The 22,280-nt window shown below is 39.4% G+C and overlaps 2 protein-coding genes across 3 annotated transcripts in view; one reads left to right on the top strand and one right to left on the bottom strand.

Moving 5' to 3' along the window:
* LOC141995938 (sodium channel protein type 2 subunit alpha-like) overlaps positions 1–22,280 on the top strand; it is a 286,439-nt gene that overhangs the window by 153,572 nt on the left and 110,587 nt on the right. The window contains exons 5-12 of the mRNA XM_074967488.1: positions 8,566–8,686; positions 9,072–9,159; positions 12,667–12,795; positions 13,829–13,920; positions 14,936–15,172; positions 16,097–16,160; positions 20,088–20,229; positions 21,085–21,291. Of these exons, the coding sequence (XP_074823589.1) occupies positions 8,566–8,686; positions 9,072–9,159; positions 12,667–12,795; positions 13,829–13,920; positions 14,936–15,172; positions 16,097–16,160; positions 20,088–20,229; positions 21,085–21,291 (1,080 nt within the window). The remainder of the gene's footprint in view (positions 1–8,565; positions 8,687–9,071; positions 9,160–12,666; positions 12,796–13,828; positions 13,921–14,935; positions 15,173–16,096; positions 16,161–20,087; positions 20,230–21,084; positions 21,292–22,280) is intronic.
* The window catches only part of LOC141995939 (uncharacterized), a 181,444-nt gene continuing 166,091 nt past the window's right edge, over positions 6,928–22,280 (bottom strand). The window contains exon 7 of one of the 2 annotated variants that reach the window (XR_012641445.1): positions 6,928–6,942. The gene's annotated coding sequence lies outside the window, so the exon portion shown is untranslated. Of the gene's footprint in view, positions 6,943–21,096; positions 21,214–22,280 lie in introns of those variants that run through there. The other variant, XR_012641443.1, reaches the window with a different exon arrangement.

Here is a 22,280-nt window from a genome sequence, read left to right as displayed (position 1 = left end):
TAGTTCATGGTAATTACAGGTTTTGATTGACCACCTACCTGCGTGTTTCCCTTCAATTTCCTTGTGTTTTGGGATTGCTGTTCTGGGGTGCACCAGCATGTAATGTTATGGCGACTAATGCTTCTATTCTTCAGCCTATGCTGCCTATGCATCATTTGGCTGTTGACTGGTGATGGAAAATTCCAAATAATGTGCAGATCCTGCAATTTTCCACTGTTTAAGCTGTGTTGACATTGATATTTATGATGGACTCTCAGAGCCCAAGTCCTTCTTTGATGCGGCTATGCAGAGTCTCAACAAGTATTTTGGGACTGGAGATTCTGTTCGGCTAAAGAGGAAAATGTTTTTTGATGGTCGACAGCAGCCCAACAAAACTGTATGTGAGTTTGCATGTTTGCAGTGGTTGGCCCAGGACTGTGAATTTGGGGATGGTATGATCATGCTCAGGGATATTTTGTGATTGGTGTAGCAAATGACCAGTTGGGCGAATGGTTACTGGCTGAAAAAGATGCTGGAATTCTAACTTTTGATCCCATGGTTGCTAAGAGTGTGGCATTTGAGAGGGCTCAAGATGAAAGGGGTTCTGTGTCTCAGACTGCTGCTACCTTTTTGTCTACGCTTAAACCATCAGCCACGCTCCCTACTTCCGTTTTCCAGAATCGTACGACACATGTACTTCTGCCCTACAGCTTCGGCAACAAAAGTTAACAGCTCCTCGTTGTTTCCACTATAGTAGTGTGGATCACTTGGCCAATTTCCCTGCTCGTCTAGGTAGAACTGCTATGTGCTGGGCTTGTGGGAAGGAAGGACACTTGACATTAGTGTGCTGTTGTGCTCTGTTTCACAATGATCTAAGGCCTCAATTGCATACTGTGAATGTGAAGTTGCATTAGATCACCTTTACCCAGGACTCTAATATTTTCTTTATGATCTTCTCATATGGCAAGGTGCTAGAGCTGTTATCCTGTATTGTAGAAATTAATCGTACACTGCTGAAGTTCATGGTAGACAAAGGTGTTGTGATTAGCGTTCTCCCCTTTGGGTTAGTTCATAATCTGGACATTAGCCTGACTACAATGATTATGAAAGCTTGGAAATTTGTATGTTTTGCAGACAGTGGATGAAGCTGTATGCTCTGCGCTCTACAAAGGCATAGCCTTGACTTCCATGTTTTATATTGTTAAAGGCGAGGCTACAGATGTTCCATTATTGTCCTGTGATCTGTGCTTGCAGCTTGGTGTTATGCATAAATTAACACAGGACACCTAACATGTGGTTATGTCAGCTAGAATAGAAAAGGATATCCAGTGTATTGTTCAGAGACCCAGTGATTTATTTAATGGTAATCGTGTTTTGTCCATGGGATATGTGTATTCTCTGCAGTTGAATTCAAACACCAATCCCTTTGCACTGCCTGTATGTCGTATATCTCCTGCATTTGTGGACAAGATCTGAGCAGAATTGCAGCTCATGAAAGATAATGGTATCATTTGGGAGAAGGGTTCACAGATTGGAGCTTACTCACGTGATCTTATACAAGAAAAATGGTGACACTTGAAATACACAGATTTTAGGGCACTTACTAAGTATGTGAAACATGAGTAGTTTCAATTGCTAGTGAAAGTGAAAAAGGAAAAGTTATTTACTTGTTCCCATAATATAAGAACGAGGGGCCACCAAATGAAATTAATGGGTAGCAGGTTTAAAACAAATAAAAGGAAGTTCTTCAGTCAGCGCACAGTCAACCTGTGGAAATCCTTGCCTGAGGAGCTTGTGAAGGCTAGGACTATAACAAGGTTTAAAAGAGAACTGGATACATTCATGGAGGTTAAGTCCATTAATGGCTATTAGCCAGGATGGGCAAGGAATGGTGTCCCTAGCCTCTGTTTGTCAGAGAGTGGAGATGGATGGCAGGAGAGAGATCACTTGATCATTACCTGTTAGGTTCATTCCCTCTGGGGCATCTGGCATTGGCCACCGTTAATAGATAGGGTACTGGGCTGGATGGACCTTTGGTCTGACCCAGTATGGCCATTTTTATGTTCTTATGCTAACCTTCAAAGAGATGACATGCCAGATTTTTGTTGTGTTGGATTACCGATCTGATTATTGGCAGATACCTGTGGCTGAAAGTTCACAGTGGTTATTGACTTTCAGCGTGCCATTTGGGAGGTACTGGTATCGACGACTCCCTTTTGGCTTAATCTCTGCTCCTGAGGTATTTCAGAGGGTGGTCTCTCAGCTCCTTGATAATATCCAGGGTGCATATTGATATTTGGATGACACTGTCTTTCCAAAGACCCTTCCTGAGCATAATGCTGTTCTGGATCAGGTGCTAACTCAACTCCAGTACGCTGGCAAAAAGTTGAATGTGGTCAAGTGCAGTTTGCAAAAGATCCTGTAGCGTTTCTAAGGCATTCTCTGTCAGCCAATGGTATGAAACTGACACCAGAAAGGCTACAAGTTGTTGTTTTGCTACCATTACCCACTGATCATAGCAGTTTTTGTTCCTTGGCCTGGCTTAATACATAGGAGGCCATCCTCCATTTTAGTATCTTTGCCAAGCTGCTGTGGAATTTAATAGGGCCGGGGACAATTCTTTTGGACTAAAGAAGCAAAGCAGTGTTTTGAAACCCTGCATCAAGCCTTCTGTGGGATCCAATCCTGTGCTTATTTGGATCCATGGAAAGCCCGTAATGATTCAGACTGATGCATGTAATTGGTGTCAAGTGCAGTTGTGCTCTAGGAGACATGGCTGGTTTATATTTGCATCCTATACACTCATCCCGATGGAAGCAAAGTATTCCCAGATTGATCTAAAATTCTTGGCTATGGTTTTTGCTATTGTATGCATCAAAGTCAACTTAGTGGAAAGACATTTCACCTTAGAAACTGATCCTGTGCCTATTTTGGGCCTCTGTGATAAAGCCATTGACCTGCTGAATGTAAGACTGCTGCCCTGGTTTATTCAGTTGCAGCAGTATGGCTTTGATTTGGTACACATCAAAAGTCATGGGTATGCTCTTGGAAGAAGTTTTGCTGGTTTGGTACCCTCATATGCAGAAACAGCAGCATATACCGTATGCTTTTTACTGAAAGATATGCCAGTTGGTTTAAGGCAGACTGCTTGACCTCACTGTTCAAGATGCTAAACTGTGCAAGGTGATGCATGCTGTACCAGTGGACTGGATGGATGCAGTCCTAAAGAAAACTTTGTCTATATTCTATAAAATTTGTTCTGACCCTATATTAAAGACGTGCCACTTGACATGCAGAGGAGCCTGGGAGATCATCCCAGCAGCGTTGCAACAAACAGGCCTAGATGTGGCTCATGAAGGACACTTGGGAGTTACAAAGATGAAGGAACTTCTGCATAGTTATGCTTGGTGGGCAGGGCTGCATTCAGGTATAGACTGTTGTGTGAAGGCATGCTCAGTTTGCACAATGCATAGAACTACTGGCTCCTTAGTAACTGATAATCATGGGAGAGAATTGAAGTGGACGTTATAGGCTGCTCTATTGGACTGTGTGGCACTGTTGACCATTATAGACTATTACTCATGTTACCCCTTTGCAGTCATTATTTCACAAGATGCCTCAAGGAAGCTCATTTCTTTCCTAACCACTTTATTTATGATGTTTGGCCTACAATAGACTCTTGTGTCAGATAATGGGGAAACCTTTTTTTATCAAGAGAATTTGAAGGTTTTTCTGACAGGTATTGGTACAGTACATTATAAATCTGCTGTGTGCTATTTTCAAAGAAGTGGGATCGTGTAGAGACTGCATGGGACTCTGAAGTAGCATGTAGATGGCATACTGGAGGAATGTCAAGATACACCCTTCCCTGTTGCACTGTGTCATGGTTTAGAGGATGTTCAGAGTACGCCTCATGAAAGTATTGGAGAAACCCCATTCTATTGGCTCTTCACCTGACCTATGAAAACCAAGTTGTCTGTGCTAATGAAAGAGGTTCATCCCACCCCTTCGCCATTCTCAAAGCTGACTCATGTCATTAGGAAATATGCAAGTCTCAGAAAGCATATCCATGCAAGACTCCATGCATTCTATCCTGGAGAAGAAGTGTCTCTTAGGTGAGGATCTGGAAGTGTTTTAGATACTTAGGATGTGATCTTGCGGGCTGCAGGGTATGGAGCATGGTGAGTGTATCTACCACAGGGAGAACATATTGTTAACCAGCGAGATATACCCCTACTGAAAGGGGAACAGATAGGGAAGAGAACACTCTCTTTCAGCATATGATGATGTCATGTGGCCAATTGGGAAGTTGTGCCACAGCAACAGCATCTACCCCTTGAGTTTAATTGGTTCTACATAGAAAGTGAAAAGTAAAGAAGAGCTAGGGTCCCTCTGCCTCATTCCCACATGAATAATATAAATTTATATGAAAGTAAATGGTTAATGACTGTAACTAATTGGTTTGGGATCAATATAAAAGCCTGGCACCAGTGAAGAAAATTGCTTCTTTTCTACTAAGCCCTAGTAAAAAGTTAATATATTCTGTTGTAAATATGTAAAGACCAGTCAACATGACCTATTACTAAATGTTGCTGTTGATCTTAGGTTTTATAGATGCTTGTTTTACTAAACATTAAGCTAAATTTGAACTTGACAGGATCCTGTTAAGGCTGCATAAGTTTATAAACAAACAAGGGTAGGTCATGCCTGACTAATCTAATCGCCTTCTATGATGAGATTACTGGTTCTGTGGATGAAGGGAAAGCAGTGGATGTATTGTTTCTTGACTTTAGCAAAGCTTTTGACATGGTCTCCCACAGTATTCTTGTCAGCAAGTTAAAGAAGTATGGGCTGGGTGAATGGACTATAAGGTGGATAGAAAGCTGGCTAGATTGTCGGGCTCAACGGGTAGTGATCAATGGCTCCATGTCTAGTTGGTAGCCGGTATCAAGTGGCGTGCCCCAAGGGTCGGTCCTGGGGCCGGTTTTGTTCAATATCTTCATAAATGATCTGGAGGATGGTGTGGATTGCACTCTCAGCAAATTTGCGGATGATACTAAACTGGGAGGAGTGGTAGATACGCTGGAGGGCAGGGATAGGATACAGAGGGACCTAGACAAATTGGAGGATTGGGCCAAAAGAAACCTGATGAGGTTCAATAAGGATAAGTGCAGGGTCCTGCACTTAGGACAGAAGAACCCAATGCACAGCTACAGACTAGGGACCGAATGGCTAGGCAGCAGTTCTGCGGAAAAGGACCTAGGGGTTACAGTGGACGAGAAGCTGGATATGAGTCAGCAGTGTGCCCTTGTTGCCAAGAAGGCCAATGGCATTTTGGGATGTATAAGTAGGGGCATAGCGAGCAGATCGAGGGACGTGATCGTTCCCCTCTATTCAACATTGGTGAGGCCTCATCTGGAGTACTGTGTCCAGTTTTGGGCCCCACACTACAAGAGGGATGTGGATAAATTGGAGAGAGTCCAGCGAAGGGCAACAAAAATGATTAGGGGTCTGGAACACATGACTTACGAGGAGAGGCTGAGGGAACTGGGATTGTTTAGTCTGCAGAAGAGAAGAATGAGGGGGGGGATTTGATAGCTGCTTTCAACTACCTGAGAGGTGGTTCCAGAGACGATGGTTCTAGACTATTCTCAGTGGTAGAAGAGGACAGGACAAGGAGTAATGGTCTCAAGTTGCAGTGGGGGAGGTTTAGGTTGGATATTAGGAAAAACTTTTTCACTAGGAGGGTGGTGAAATACTGGAATGCGTTACCTAGGGAGGTGGTAGAATCTCCTTCCTTGGAAGTTTTTAAGGTCAGGCTTGACAAAGCCCTGGCTGGGATGATTTGATTGGGGATTGGTCCTGCTTTGAGCAGGGGGTTGGACTAGATGACCTCCTGAGGTCCCTTCCAACCCTGATATTCTATGATTCTATGAAAATTGTTAAAGCCTGTTAGCACCTTTATTCTTTTTTTCTTTTCTTTGCAGGAGTTCCATAGCCTAGGTCCACTGCTATAAAAGGTGTCCCTCCCGTGCTTGCAAGCCTTCCCCTATTGGTTAACAGTTTCTTTGTTCAGCTGAAATGTAGTTGTCATGGGAGATCATGGATGCAGAGGAATAATTTATCTCTTGGGTACCTAGGGCTAGTCTTATGGAAAGCACCTTGAATTGACCCTGAGCACCTTGAATTGTGTTCAGTAAAGAGCAAGTATAGAGCATGGAGTATTGGGGTAATGTGCTCATGCAACCTGCATTACTAAGCAATTGGGGTGCTGCTTTTTATAGCAGATAGTGCTATTTCAGGGCTATTTCAGTTTTAGATAAGAATTACAATAATCACACATGGAGGTTACAAATGCATGCACCATTGTAGCTAGATCTGAGTCTGATAGGCCAGTTCTTATGGAAGTGGATGGTTTTTAACACCATGTCTATTTAGGCATCTAGTAAATTTGACCCCCAAAGGACCCAAAGGCTGCAGGCTGATGAAACAATCTGAAGTCAAATGTCCTCAGTAATAGGAATGTTAGAGGAGGGAAGTTCTTCATTCTTCCCACTGGAATCACTTTAGTCTTGCTTGGGTTTGTATTTAGGCAGCTTCTCTATATCCAAGTGCACCTTTCAACTAGGCATTGAGAAAGCTGGGAGAGAGTGCTATTTTACTTGATTTAGGGGAGCACCAGAACACATGTAATCTATATATTATTGATTCTTCAGACTTCTCCGTGTTTCTATATATATGTTGAATAATTTCAGTGAAAGGGTTGTTTCAGCTAATTAGCTGTTGTTTTCCTTTCTGAATACTTGAGGTTAAGTGGTGAAATAAGAGATATAGGTGTGCAGCCCAATCCTGCAAATACTTACTTACAGCCATAAAATTATTTACTTGTGTATGCCACTGATGTCAATGGGACTACTCACATGAGTAAAGACACTGACCTTGTATGTGTTTACAGGATCAGACCTGTGAAGAGGAAACAAAGATTTTTTTTAAAAATATACATTTCCAACTGGAAAATTGACTTTCCCATATTCAAAATAGTACCAATAGAAGAAGACTACCAAGGTGACTATGGAAGCCATAGACTGATGATGAGATGGAGGGGAAGAAATCATGAGAGAATGCAAAATGGGAAGTTGATGCAGAAGATTGTGAAACAAAGCTGAAATCAGTTTGAAAAAAGAAAACAAAATTAGAAGCAAATTGTGGCTGTGCAGAAATGAACACAAAATAATAAAATTATGCTTTAAATACATAATCAGGAAGAAATTGAGAGAAGGAAGGAATTTATAATTTAGGAACAGGTTATAGTCTATAATTAAATCCATACACCATCTGTGTAGGATGGAATCTACAAGTAAGAAGATATAAACAACATGAAATAGTAAAAGAAAAAGAATGACTTCCTCCCAATTCAGTACTGGAGTTTAACAGTCCTATTGGATCAAAAGTAAACGTAAAGGATCAAAGGAAAAAAATAGAACTCCAATTTTTAAGAAAATAACACGAGCCAGAAAAAAATCAGTTTCTCAATCTGACAGTAGTAGCAGGCAGAATTCTAGAAATATGAACAAGGAAAATAGTCATAAAATATCCCACAGTTTCTCTATGACTCTGTTTGACTCTGTCTCCCAAGTGTCTACCAGTTCAAAAATGTTTATATGAACAGTCCTAATGGTAGTTACATTGTGCCACTGAGAACACAATAAATCCATAAAACACCAGGGTGTGTCTGCTACACAATTCTAAAGTGCTGCAATGATTAAGTAAGATGAACCTAATATCAGAAAGTGCTTGACTTGTACAAATGGCCATTCAGGTGCTCAAAACAGGTATTATTTGAGAGCTAAAGTTCCTCTTTGGACATTCAATTGGACCATGCGTGTCACTAATATCATTGGGTTCATTTTTCACCTTTAAAGAGAGATTAAAGTCATGTCACTGTTTGGTTACAGTGTAATCTTCTTGAATTATATTTCTCAGAGAGAGAGAGTCTGTCTGTCTAATACTTTGCCTCCAGTTTGTATTATTCTATCATATATCAGGTAAATGTAGAAATAAAGATTTCTTTTAAAAGAGTGAGTGAGACTGTGAATATCTTTTTTTTATTATTATTACTATTCCTGCTGAAATTTTTGACCTGATGCTTGTTTGTGCAAGTAGTTTCATTAAACCATGAAAAGTAAATGGGACCACTAACATGAATAACAGCAGCAGACTCAAACTGGGTGTTTATAGCAATGCTGTATATCAGGCAACATAAACATAACTAACAGTAAAAAGAAAAGGAGTACTTGTGGCACCTTAGAGACTAACCAATTTATTTGAGCATGAGCTTTCGTGAGCTACAGCTCACTTCATCGGATGCAGGATGCAGTATGCATCCGATGAAGTGAGCTGTAGCTCACGAAAGCTCATGCTCAAATAAATTGGTTAGTCTCTAAGGTGCCACAAGTACTCCTTTTCTTTTTGCGAATACAGACTAACACGGCTGTTACTCTGAAACATAACTAACAGTGAAAATTACTTAATTGTGATTGAAAATGTTTGTTCATACTTTCTAAATGTATATTTTCCTTTTTCCAGACTTTTATAGTATTGAATAGAGGGAAGGCAATCTTCCGATTCAGTGCCACACCTGCCTTGTACATTTTATCTCCTTTCCATCCTCTTAGAAAAGCAGCTATCAAGATTTTGGTTCATTCATATCCTTTTCATGTAGTTTGTTTAGAATGGGTATGTTTTTAATATTTAGTAACATTGGGTTGTTTTAAAATTGAAATATGTTTTTGTTCTTAATTTCTCCTCCTTAGAGTAAATCTGAATTAAATTAATCACATTGGTTGAACCACCAATTAAATTCAGTGGAAGAAAGAGATAATGTATACTCCTAGAATACAGAATTAGCATAAACAGCCACTGTTTTAACATTTTTCTTATAACTTTAATTGACGGTTACTTTTATGAAATTCCTTAATTTGTATCATATACATTTATTAACAGTCCATATCCTGGGAAACTGCTTACATTTCATGTGATATAGTTTCTTGCATTTAAGTTGTCATCATATGTTCCTTGACAAAAATCTACATTATTCAGCATACTTATTATGTGCACTATTCTGACTAACTGTGTATTTATGACATTGAGTAAACCTCCAGATTGGGCAAAGAATGTAGAGTAAGTAAAAATGATGTTATAAAGTATATATTTGCTTCACAGAGATGTTGAGAATTAACTAATTAATGTTTGTGCAATATTTGAAAATGTAACATGATGTATCAAGAGCTGAAGCTTCTATTTATTTATTTATTATTTCTAAAGTTAGACCTTTGCCTTGCCACCCAGCTCTCTTTAGCTCGAATCACCACATATTATGCATGGCAGACTCTGGTGGAAGCAAGGCTGTGACATTGCCATAATTTTAGCAATACAAAGTTCTCTTCACTGTTGGTATAAACCACTTATCTACTGAGATATGTTCCTCTTTTACTTAGAAGGAAGATAGCTATTCAGAAGAAAAATAATACAATTAGTCTCCCTAAGATGCTTTTCTTGGCTATCGTGAACCACCTACTTTTCTTTAAATATAAAAATTAAAAATGGGTCACTGACTTGAATTCAAGCAAAGGGCAAATACATCCCTTACAATTTTTCCCTGATGGGTCTTGCCAATGTATCTAATTCCTGACCCCTTAGAAGTCTTCCACAAAGGGAAAATAAAATATTCCTCCAAGACACTTTCATGAAAGGGCAACTCCTCCCAGGACCATTTTCTAAAAACCTCTGCTAGCCCCACTGTAGTCCACAGTATAGGAACAAGTCCAAGTGTGGTGCACTTCATCAATTCTCACCTAGAACACAGTCTCTAGTGTCAGTGCAGATCAGCCCAAAGCATAAAGGGGCTATAATTTTCTCCTTCTCTCTTCCACTCCAATCCTGAATGGATCCTAGACAAGAATCTGGTCCCAAGTGTTCATATGACTTTGTTAGATCTGTCAACTGCTTTTGATGTCTTTGATTATGAGGTGTTATTGCCTTGCTTTCAGACTGTAATGGGAGTGGATGGGTCTGTTTTTGGGTGGCTCCATTCCTTCCTTGCCTGATCATTTCTAGAGGTTGGAGTTGGGCATTTACTCATGATCTTATTGACTTCAGCAGGCTTTGGATCAATTTCTAGATCTCTATCTAATCCAACCAACTAGTGTTGTCAAATGTCTTATCCAGTGTATGTGTGAGATTGACCCTTGGATGAGAGCTAGCTAACTGAAGCTTACTCCATGTAAGACAGAGATGAAGCTGTTAGGTGGAGGGAAGCTTCCAGAAATTATGGTGAGGATCATATTTTCCAGGCTTTTCTTGAGTGTGTGTTCATCATTAACATAAACAATCTGAGGATATTATTAATGGCCAACTGCCATTAGACAATCATATATCAAAAGTCTCTTAGGAGGCCTTTCTTCAACTTCATCCAGACAGGAGATTGTGATAGCTTTTATTAGATGTGACCCTTGCTAGTATAATCCAGGCCCTGTTCCTCAATGCTGAATTACTTCACTGTGCTCTGCGGTGCTCTACACCTCAAGTCAATTCAGAAAGTGAAAGAAGTGCAGAATGCAGGAGTCTGCTTATTGAATCATGTTTCTCAAAGGAGCACATGACGTTGGAGCTTCCTGATCTGCATTGGCTGCCTGTTTGATTCAGGATGGAATTTAAGGTGTTACTTTTTATAAATAAAGCCTTAAGCATCTTTGGATTTGCCTGTTTTCAAAAACTCTCTCTCTCTGTGGACAAGAAGGTAAGTGAAGCCTCTCAATATAAAAGAGGGAGCTGCTAATGGAGAGCCTTGGGGAACCATCAGTTCTGGAATGTACTTCCACCTCAGCCCTGACAGAAATAGCCCAGGTTTCTTCAATTTCAGGGCATGCTCAAAGGCCCATCTCTGAGACCTAACACCTATTCTTAATCCTGGATGGAAGAAAATTGACTTGAGGTTGTTTCTGTTGCTTCTTATTTTTTTAACAAAAGCAACTTGAGGTCATTTTTAGACATTTTTAAAATGTACAAGAAAACGTGTTATCTGTCACTTTACAAACTGGAAAGCTCTATAAACCAGCCTTTCAGGAGGGGATGCAGGGTGTGGGCTTTGGGAGGAAATTTGGGTATGGGAGGGCGCTCGGGGCAGGGGGTTGGGTCATGGGAAGGGTTTTGGGGTGTCACATCTGGGTGGCACAGGCAGGCAGCTCTGTGCGCTGCTTCCACCCACAGGCGCCTCCCCCACATCTCCCATTGGCTGAAGTCAGTGGTCCTAGGTGAAGGGACAGCCATGGGGGCTCTACTGCCCCCCCCCCGCGAGCGCTGGCTCCACAGCTCCCATTGGCCAGGGACCATGGCCAATGAGAACTGTGGGGGCGGCACCTGCAGGCGGAGGCAGCGCTCAGAGCTGCATGGCCACGCCTCTGCCTAGGAGCATTGACCTCGGCCAATGGGAGCTGTAGGGGCGGCGCTTGGGGGGCAGCGCGCAGAGCCACCTGGCCCATGCCTCTCCGGACATGTCACCACTTGCGGGGAGCTGCCTGAGGTGAGCACTACCCAGATCCAGCACCCTGAAACCCCTACTGCACCCCTGCCCCAAGTCCCCTCCCGCACTCAAACTCCCTCCCAGAGTCTGCGCCCCAGCCATGACCCCCATCCCTCTTAGTTAACTGGAATTTTTGACTTACCAGCAACCCCGCCCCCCGCATTCCCCAACATGCTGTATAACAAAGCTTTTACTTTATATTGTTTTTTCTCACCTTCTGAGCCCTGTCCATTCGGACTTATGCTAACCAAGGATGTTGTATTTACAGACAGATATAGATGAAAAATAGCAACATCAAAAATAATTTAAACTTTCTTTACCATTTCTAAAATATTTTTTCTGTAATATACTTAGTCATACACAAGAAACATTTGTGTAGGGAGGTATAAAGATTTTATCTTCACTTGTTTGAGACAACCTGCATAACTCTAACTTGAGGATTTGCCATTTGTGAGTAATGCCCTCAACTCTTGTTGAGAAAACTTGATATCATGCACGTTTATATGTAATATAGCTATGATGATTTTTTTTGTCCTTCTGCATTGTGTGAACAACTTTCTTTGGCTGGAACCGTCTTTGCAATCCATCAGTGCTGTTCCTTTCTTGGCTACAGAGGTAGCTGAAGAGGAGTATAACTGCTCCTCCTTCATAAAGTGCTGAATGTACTGCCTCTATATTGCACCAAGTCCCTGCCAACTCATGCAATGCAGATGCAGGAGTTTAGTCAGGATGTCTCCTGGCCAGCCACCAAATAACTGGAGCAAGGATTGTATCTCACTGAGAGAGTGATGTATGCAGACTTATACTGCAGATGTCCATGGTGTAACTCTTCTTTAGGTAAACAGATTTTCTTGCCCAGACATTCTTTGAGCTCTAAATTCACTTAAAAAAAAATAAAGGAGAGAGACACAAAAATGATGTTAGTTAGAAGGCACTGGAATCTTGTAGTGGAGGTTTAATGAACTGTCTACTAAACTTGATCCAGTAGCAGCAAAGGCAGTATATTTAAAAATTAATATTTTTGTATGACTCTCTCCTTGTGATTATACTGACACATTATTGGTTGATTAGGGCCATTAACTCTTCCTTGGATGTTTTTTTCTCAGGTACACTTTTACTGGAATTTATACATTTGAATCCCTTATAAAAATTCTTGCAAGAGGCTTCTGTATAGATGGTTTTACTTTTCTTCGAGACCCCTGGAACTGGCTTGATTTTACTGTTATTGCATTTGCGTAAGTAAAGTAAAAATTTAAAAAAACTGACTGTGGAATCTCAGTTACTTCAAAAAAAAACCTGTTTTTGCTGTATTTAGAGTGATTTGTAGCCAAATCTTGTTACATCTTTTACACACTTACATAATGTACAGCAGAAATGATATTCACCCACTAGTATAAAACAGAAGTCATCCTTCTATCTTCACTGCATAATGTAGCCAACCTAGTCTACATTAATTAGGTTTTCAAAAATAAAATCCAGGGTTGTCCACTTCATTTGAAATTTACATTTAACTGGTAGTCCCTAGAGCTTATTAATATAGGGCAAACTCCAGTGAAAGGAGAATGTATTAATGTAATTCATTGGCTTTAAGATCACCAAAAAGGTCTAGATAAAAGATCCAGGTAAGTAGCATAAGCACTTGTAATGCCAACAGACCCTGGTCGTCAGCGGGCGGGATCAAACCTAGGACCTTTGTAGCTTAGTACATGAGCCTCTACTGCATGAGCTAAAAGCCAACTGGCTGTTAGCTAAGGCTGTAGAGCCGACTCATTTTATCTCTCTAAGTGGTCTTGGTGCCACTAGATGGGACAGAACACCACACATAGGAGATGTGTGTGTTACACACTGCCTGCGTTCTGAATAACTTTAATGCTACAGGCATGTAACAGAATTTGTAAACCTAGACAATGTTTCAGCTCTTTGCACTTTCAGAGTATTGAGCTTTGGAAACTATTTCTGTAATCCCAGGTAAGAAGTACCTGGGGAGTTAATAAATTGCCTGGGGAGGTTGTGGAATCTCTGTCATTGGAGATTTTTAAGAGGAGGTTAGATAAAAATGTGTCAGGGATGGTCTAGAATAGATAATACTTAGTCCTGCCATGAATGCAGGGGAACTGGACTAAATGACCTCTCAAGGCCCCTCCCAGTGCCACGATTTTATTATTCTAACTATAAGGTAGTAGGTCAGGTGTTAGGCCCCAGGTATCTCCAGCTGTTTAATTTTGTGTGTACTGTCATTGTGTTTGTGTGTGAACTCCCCTATTACAGATATCTGACAGAGTTTGTGGACCTGGGCAATGTCTCAGCATTGAGAACATTCAGAGTTCTCCGAGCATTGAAAACAATATCAGTCATTCCAGGTGAGAGCTAGGTTAAACACTGAGGCTGACTTTAAGGGTTTTATGGGCTTTTCTATTATACTTGATCCATTAGCAGTAAAGACAGTTCTTTTAAAAATTACTGTTACTGAGTGACTCTCCTTGTGAATTCTCATGTTTTTTAACGTAAGTATTCTTGCTTCCTGGCCTTTAGACTTTTATACACACACAAAAGAGGAGTCCAGATTTTAAATTTGACTTAAAGATTCCTTACCTTTCTAACATTTTCTTTTAACAATCAGCCTTTAAGTTTAACAAATTCATGCATGAGAACATTGCAGTATGCAGCCTGTGTAATTTTAATCTTAGGATGTCAAATTTCTCTCCTCCATTAGAATCCAAATTAATTATTTTTTACTTTTTCTTACTACTATGAAATTTAGCATTTATTGTAGGGATACGTGTGAATGAAAATTTCAATCAGTTTTTTTTTTAAAGTTGAATCACTAATAAAGAGAAAGGAATAAGATAATAAAGAATAGCACGGGCACTGCATGAGGTATTTATTATCTTAAAATGCCTTTCTTTACCAAACCATCTCCAGTTTGATAGGGTGCACTATAATACAATAGCTAAAATTTACAACATAACCAGATCTTTACTCTGTGTCATTGAAAAAACACTGAATTTATTGTGTCATTGAAAAAGCAAATGTTTGGAGCAAGAGGCATCAGCAAAAAAATGTAAATTAGAAATATTTTTCTTTACATGGAATTCATTTAAAGTACAAATAATAGTCACTTGTTTTTCTGTGAAAATAAGTGCTTTGGAATATGTGCCACTAATTTCCATTCATACTTTCAAATTAACCAGTGTTTAGCTAATCATTTTTTTTTCACCAATTATGAGACTTATTGTGTAAAATTTTAATTTTAAAAACATTGCAACCATTTATGTAGAATGATGCATGAAATCTTTAATAGCTAGAACAACTCATATTAATTTATGTCTAAAATAAATTTTTAAGATCACAGTAAAAATCCCTTTCTGTTTGCAGGCTTGAAGACTATTGTGGGAGCCCTCATTCAGTCTGTGAAGAAGCTCTCGGATGTAATGATCCTGACTGTGTTTTGTCTGAGTGTATTTGCACTAATAGGGCTGCAGTTGTTCATGGGCAATTTGAGGAATAAATGTTTGCTGTGGCCCTTAAATGTATCTTCTTCTGAAACTCGATTTGCTCCATTCTTCATTAATGACACATTGTTTGACTGGAAGGCGTACATTGAGAAGAAAGGTAAGAATTACTGCTATAAGTTGTTAAAATGTTTATGGTTGAAGTCTCCTGTCGACTTACCTTACTCTTCTCAGGGAGCTGGAGTACTAGAGTTGACCAGAAAATGCTCTGCCATTGATTTAGTGGGTCTTCACTAGACCTGCTAAATCGACACCCACTGCATTGATTATAGCAGCACTGATCTCCTCAGTAGTGAAGACAAGCCCAAGAAGGATTGTGATTTCAAGTATGTTTAAGCAGTGGGAACAGATGTACCAGTATGCCTAGAAATAAAGATCAGATTCCCTGAAAATCTGTCATTAAGCTCAGAATTCTTTCTAAATAAAACTTTTATATTTTTTATAATGTGTGGTAACTTGAATTATAACTGTACGTTGATATAAGCTCCCTTTGGACTTGTCTATCAATAAGCTCCTTTAAAATAGCTCTCTTGCGCTGCTAGTGACTATAGTATTCATTTGCAGAGACCTTTCCTTTAAGGAAAAGGCCTTTGTGTTGTCTAACTTCTGAGCAAAGACTGACTATACAAGTTGTATGAAGATTTTATGAAACATAGTGTACTAGAATCAGTCAACACACAAGTATGTTTTATATGTGAGTATATTTGTGCACCATTCTATCATGCATGCATTTTGGTAGTTTGAAATGAATGAGAAATTAATATTAACTAGAATATTAACAATAAGCTATATTTACAGTTGTAGAAACGTTTGTCTTATTTTCTTGAAGTGCACTAATTTAAATTCTTATCTTGACAGTAAGCCTAATCTCTTTTATGTTTAAATAACTAAATTTCGTGAGTCAATTTTCTTCTTAGCAAAATGGGTTTTACAGCTACTGAAGTTTATCGTACAGCACTGTAACTAAATGCAGCATTCCTTTCGTTCAATATTATAACGTTTTAAAATTCTTTTTTCTTAATAGATCATTTTTATAGTTTAGACGGACAAAAAGATGCCCTGCTTTGTGGTAATAGCTCCGATGCAGGGTAAGAAATGTTGTATGTTATACTGTGGCTTTGTATAAAAAAGATGTAACCTTTTGGCAACACAGCCGAAATCATTCATTTAGCTGGCTAATTGCACTGTCAATCAACCTATATTCTTTCATATTAGAAAACATCTGAACTAAGTAGGTAAAAAATTTACAAAATATTTTTAATATCAGTTTGCTTTCTAGAGACCTGTATTGGACTTGAAAATTCAGTTTCAGCTGACAGCAGTTGTACTATGAATGACTTAAAATATTTGTCTCCATCTCTTCCTTGTTAGACAGTCTTCGCAGTTGGCATTTCCCATCTCCACAGCAGCTAGAGGGAGATCAGATCTTTGTTCTGAGCCTGGGCTTAAGAAGAGCGCTGTAGAATTCTCAGCTTCCAAACTGCACACATGGCAGCCTCTGGGCCTCCTTTTGTAGCAGAGCTTTCACAGGATTTTTTAAAGATTTTGTAACTAAATGTCTCCCAGTCTATTCACTGGCTTCAAGGTTTTTCTCCTCAAAACGGTCAAAACAAAAAAATATTTCCTTTTGGCATTCTGAGGAGGGTTTGAAGGACAGCCCCTCTGCTCCCCCTCAGAAATGGCAGACACACAACACAGGGAACCAAAACGGTAAGAAATGTTTCCCCATTGCTCATCCTTACATACAATAGCAGCTGCCAGAACAAAGATGATGATCCCTGCTGGCAAGGCCTATGTTGCGGCATTTGAGCAGTCTCCAAGGGGAGAGCAATCAGTTATTCTGCTTATCCACTGAGGACAGGACAATAAGTAATGGACTTAAATTGCACCAAGGGAAATTTAGGTTAGACATTAGGAGAAGCTTCCTAACTGTAAGGATGATTAAGCACTGGAACAACTTACCTAGGTTATGGGATATCCATCACTGGAGGTTTTTAAGAACAAGTTGGACAAACACCTGTCAGGGATGGTCTAGAATTCTAGATAACACTTGGTCCTGCCTCAGTGCAGGGGACTGGATTAGGTGTCTTCTCGAGGTCCCTTCCTGTCCTACATTGCTATGAATTTATGGTTCAGTGGGCTATAAGGAAGTTTCCACTGATCAGACCAGACCAGAATTAGCAGCATGGAAGTAGGGGGTAAATTCCAGTTTTGTTTCTCAAAGTAATTTATAAAGCCCTCAATGGAAATCAACCAATTCAAAAAAATGGGTACTTGAGATTATCAGAGGAGGACATTCTGTAGAACTGATTCACTGTCCCAGGGACAAGTTTATCCTTTCCCCAAAGTTAAAATAAACCAACACTATCAACAACAAAAATACTTTGTAACATCAGAAGGTGAAAGATGCAATAGTTTCTCCCTAACACATTAGAGCAATAACCTAGAGAGACAGATACTTTGGAAAGTCCACAAGATTTTTTTGTAATACAAAGAGAAATTATTGTTTTTCTAGGTTTCTGGTCTCTCAGTAAATCCACAAAGGAATTAATATTCCAGATGGAAATTCTGACATCCATTACTACAGCATTACTCCCATAAGATTTCAGAAAGTGAAGGTACACCTCCTGGAGGTCTGCTGAAGATAATATCATTAAGAAGTCATCAGGGATAACTTAGCTTCTGTTACAACAGGAAGCATTTTTCAGTGCACAGCACTAGTTTATCAGACTTTTATAAGTATTCATAGAGATCATGTCATCCCTCCATTCAAATAAAAGTGTACATTTCTTATCAGGTCTCCTTCACGGCTCAGTGCAACATAGAGCCTAGCAGCCATCACTACATGCCTTTGGGAACAGGTATTTGAGCGAATAGGGAAGAATCAGTCAGAGCCCTTACAAAACTTCAGCATCTTTGGATTGTTCTGGTCACTTCCAGCCTGACACTACAGTAAATCAGTAAATAAAAGATCTTGAGCTATAGCTGTACTAACCTTTCTTTGCAAATTCATCTGTATTATTCAGCAGCAGCTCTCTGATTTTGGGTCCAGAGAAGCTGGTTGTTAGCAAGGATTCCAGAGTCCATGTAAGGGAGATACTTCAGGGCTCCTATGTGACTCAAGGGATGTGATAGAAGGAGGAGACATGAATTGAAATCCTGACTCCATTGAAGTCAATAGCAAAACTCCATATTGACTTCAGTAGAGCCAGGATTTCCCCATGGAGCACTCTTCCTGCTCCAGTGGAGGATTCTTTATAAACATGGTGTGTATAAACTGCAAGGAAGGCAGAAAAACTCAGGAAAGGTAGATCTGGTTATGGTCTGGGCAGAAGCTCTCATTCTATTCCTCAAGCTTCTGTGTATAAAAGGAAAAGTAAAGACAGAGTCTACTGGCTCAGGATAATGCATTAGACCTAAGGGAATGTCATCTGGACCAGCCTCCCTTTCAGAGCATCACAAGTCAGGTTGTGATTAACCTATTTTCATCCAAATCCAGTTGGAAAATCAAAAATGGAAGAGTTATGTCAAGATTTATGTCATTGGGCTATACAGCTGATGGTTCAATCCGATTAATACGGGACAGTGGAGTTAATCCCCTCAGTCTCATTGTTTCTGGCTCTCTGCAGATTCAGGCATACTTCATTACATCAGTTTACACTCTGTTTCTGTTGGAAGATTGTTTCTGTAGCCATGACAAGTAGAAACTTATTTATAGTTTAAATTAAACCTGAGTTTCTGCACATTCTGATCGTCATGGTGGCCATGTAACTACATCATTTGAGCTGGATTTGGACCACAGGCCATATGTTTAATACCCCTATGTTGTAGATTCACTTCAGATGCAGTGTTTGGTAGAAAGATGTTGCAGAACATGGTACCCCAGTAATCTTTAAGTCAGTTTTCAATTTTCTATATGGTTAAATTAAATCCTACTTCCTCCTTAGGGATAATTTACTGTTTCCCATATTCCAAGAGGAAGACTGATATGGAGGGGACAGAGAAGTAAAAATTCTGTGTTATCTATGAATTTTCTTTCTAGGATCCTCCATGTCTTCCTGTCTGACCCTCACTTGTCCAAATTTTCTATGGTTATTGCTGCCTTGTTAAACAATTTGAAAGGAAGACTGTATTTCTTGAAAAAATCTTTAAATTTTGTGCGAAGGCTCTGCAGCAAAATATTTGAATTGAAGGGCACATTTAAAATTTTACATAGTATCTTTCAGGTTTGTAAGCTAACAATCTAGAGAGTTCTTCCTTCAGGGCAATAGCAGACATTTGGGCTGCCTCCAGTGGCTGTGAGATGGGGAACCACCAACTGTGAAAACTGACATGCAGGGTTCTAGAAAGAAAATCCACAGGTAAGACCAATTTTTTTCCCAATTTGGAAATTCACTGATTCGAGCTTGACTGATCAACAATTTGCCAAGAAATCTGATGGTCCAGCTCCTCTTCCAGACAAACTTCAGCAGTATATATCTATAGTGGGATCTAAGTACTGTAGTTTCATTACATTTATGAGATATACTCTCATACACTGGGCCCCTTGTAGTCCTCTTTGGGGAAGCAGTAGCATCTTTTATGGAACTCCTGAGTTAAAGGGGAAAGCTACTCCCAATAAAGCTGTATATTTAGTGTCCTTGTAGAAATAACACAGAGCTTCTGGGAGAAGTATGCATCAGCTGGGTGATGCTCCTGTGGTTGCAGTTGGGGGCAGGTGACTCTGAGTAGTGCTGCAGATGAAAAGTTTGTGGCAGCCAGAGGCTGAGCAGATAAGCAGCAGACCCTGGACAGATCAAGGAGAGGGAGGGAGTGTGTGTGAGGGGGGTGTATGGTACAGTTTGTCATGCAATATCTTTAATCTCTTTCCCATTTATTTCTTGTTAACTTGTAAAATTTAGTAATCCACAATGAGTCTCCTATTCATTAGTGAAAGTTATTCAATTGGAAGACAATTTTTACTCTTTACCATTGTTAAAAAATCAAAACTAATTTAAATTAATTCTTTTTTTAAGTCAATGTCCAGAAGGATATACATGTATAAAAGCTGGTAGAAACCCCAACTATGGCTACACGAGTTTTGACACGTTCAGCTGGGCGTTCTTGTCACTGTTTCGACTGATGACTCAGGATTACTGGGAAAACCTTTATCAACTGGTGAGAATGTAGTGAAAACTATGTTTTGATATGTTAATGGTCTAAAATGAATTATGACAGAAAGAATGGTCTTTACATTTCTTATTACATAATGGTGTATTAAAAATTAAGAAGCCCAATCATAAAATTATATTGGGGAACGTTGTAGACCAATAGGATTTTCAAAGGGGGTACCTTTATTCCAAACTGGCAGGATGATACAGAATTGTGAAATATATGCTACAGGATTTGTCATGCTTTCTATAAAGCTACACAGAAGCTTTTCAGAGCCCATTTTCATGACTGTATCAGGTTTCATTTGACACAATATTGTTATTTGTTACCTTCAGAACTGCAATGCTGTGCTTAAGCAGTGAATAGTTGTTATAATTTCAAAAGGTGGTAGTCCACTCTTAAATACCTTGAGTCCTATTTTTGATAGCCACAAATTCATGGCTTTATATGATGGTGATTCTTCTTACAATAAGCTAGGATCTATTGTTTAGTTGATATTACTGATGGTGCTACTTTTAGGTATTCTGGCCAGTCGAAGGGGAAGATACAACTAATACTTTTTCAGTGCCTAAAAATCCCACGCACAAATGTCTTTTTAATTATTTACTTGGAATCTTCTCTCTGAGATGATTATTAAAATCTCATATCCCCCCTCCCCATAATTAAAACAGGATTCCTAAATCACACCACCTTTCTCTCATACACACACTCACATTTTTCATTTATTTTCATTTTGGTTTATAAAATAAATATTGTCATATTCAATATGAACAACTGTCTTTGGTATAGATACATAATCATTTTCCTAATTCTCAAATTAATCAGTTGTATCATTCTCCCCCCTTTCCCCCCCCCCCCCAGACTCTACGTGCTGCTGGCAAAACATACATGATATTTTTTGTTCTGGTGATTTTCCTGGGTTCTTTCTATCTGATTAACTTGATCCTGGCTGTTGTTGCCATGGCCTATGAAGAACAGAATCAAGCAACCCTAGAAGAAGCAAAGCAGAAGGAGACAGAATTTCAGCAGATGCTTGAACAGCTGAAAAAGCAACAAGAAGAAGCTCAGGTATCTGTATCCATACATTATTGTTCTTTTACCTAAAAATGTAACATTGCATACATAAATTAGTGAAACATAGTATATAATTTAGTAGAAACTAGGAAAACAACAAAGCTTCCACTTTTTTAACCAATGTCAGATTTGTTGTGATAGTACATGTGAGATACACCTAAGAATGGGTCTATCATTGAAGAAATTTCTAAACTTTTAAGTGTTAATGGAGATTCAAAATGAGCAAAAAACGAATTGCGGTTGTTTGGGTGCCCTAAGTGTACATTTCCTATCTTACTATGTTTGGATTTCTTTTTACAGTAATCTTAATTCTGGATTTCCTGAGTTTATACTACTTGATTTTGGGGTAATTACAACATCACTGTAATGTTTTTTGCCTTTAAATTACTGATATTTACTCTCAGCGTTTATTCCACTTTAAAGTGGCTTTTTGTCCGGGAATGTACTTTTTAAAAAGTAATCTAAAATGTCATAGATGAACATACTAAACAAGAAACTTTAAAGGTATTATACCATCCTATATGTCCAATGAATTAAATATATGTAATATCAAACCTAAATCATTTTTTAAAACTTTTTAAGGACATCCACCAGTATACCAGAGCAGTGCAAAGAAACCAGACTGCACCAACCAGTTAAATTGGTTTACAGTTGCTTTGCATTTGAAGTGTATTGGTGAATCTGACCCTTAATTTGAAATGGACTGATTGGTTTAGTAGGCTGTGTTAGTGAGACCAGTGCTGTGTGAAGTGTGGGGGGGGAGGGGGGAGAGGGAGCATGGTGGGAGGGAGGGCAAGGTGAGCCCATTCTCTGCGTCCAAAAGTCTCTGCTTTAAGAGCTCCCTCTATGAACCTGCCTCAGTTCCTCCAGCAGTGTTGCCTGAATGGATAGTGGAGCTAAGAAAGCAGTGTCCTGGGGACTCAAGCTAGTATGCAGCGACAGAAATGTTAATAATGACAGGTTTCAGAGTAGCAGCCGTGTTA

Source organism: Natator depressus, chromosome 11, assembly GCF_965152275.1.
Source record: "Natator depressus isolate rNatDep1 chromosome 11, rNatDep2.hap1, whole genome shotgun sequence".
NCBI lineage: Eukaryota > Metazoa > Chordata > Testudines > Cheloniidae > Natator > Natator depressus.
Note: the sequence above shows the minus strand (reverse complement) of the source record. Positions and strands in the feature narration are given on the sequence as shown.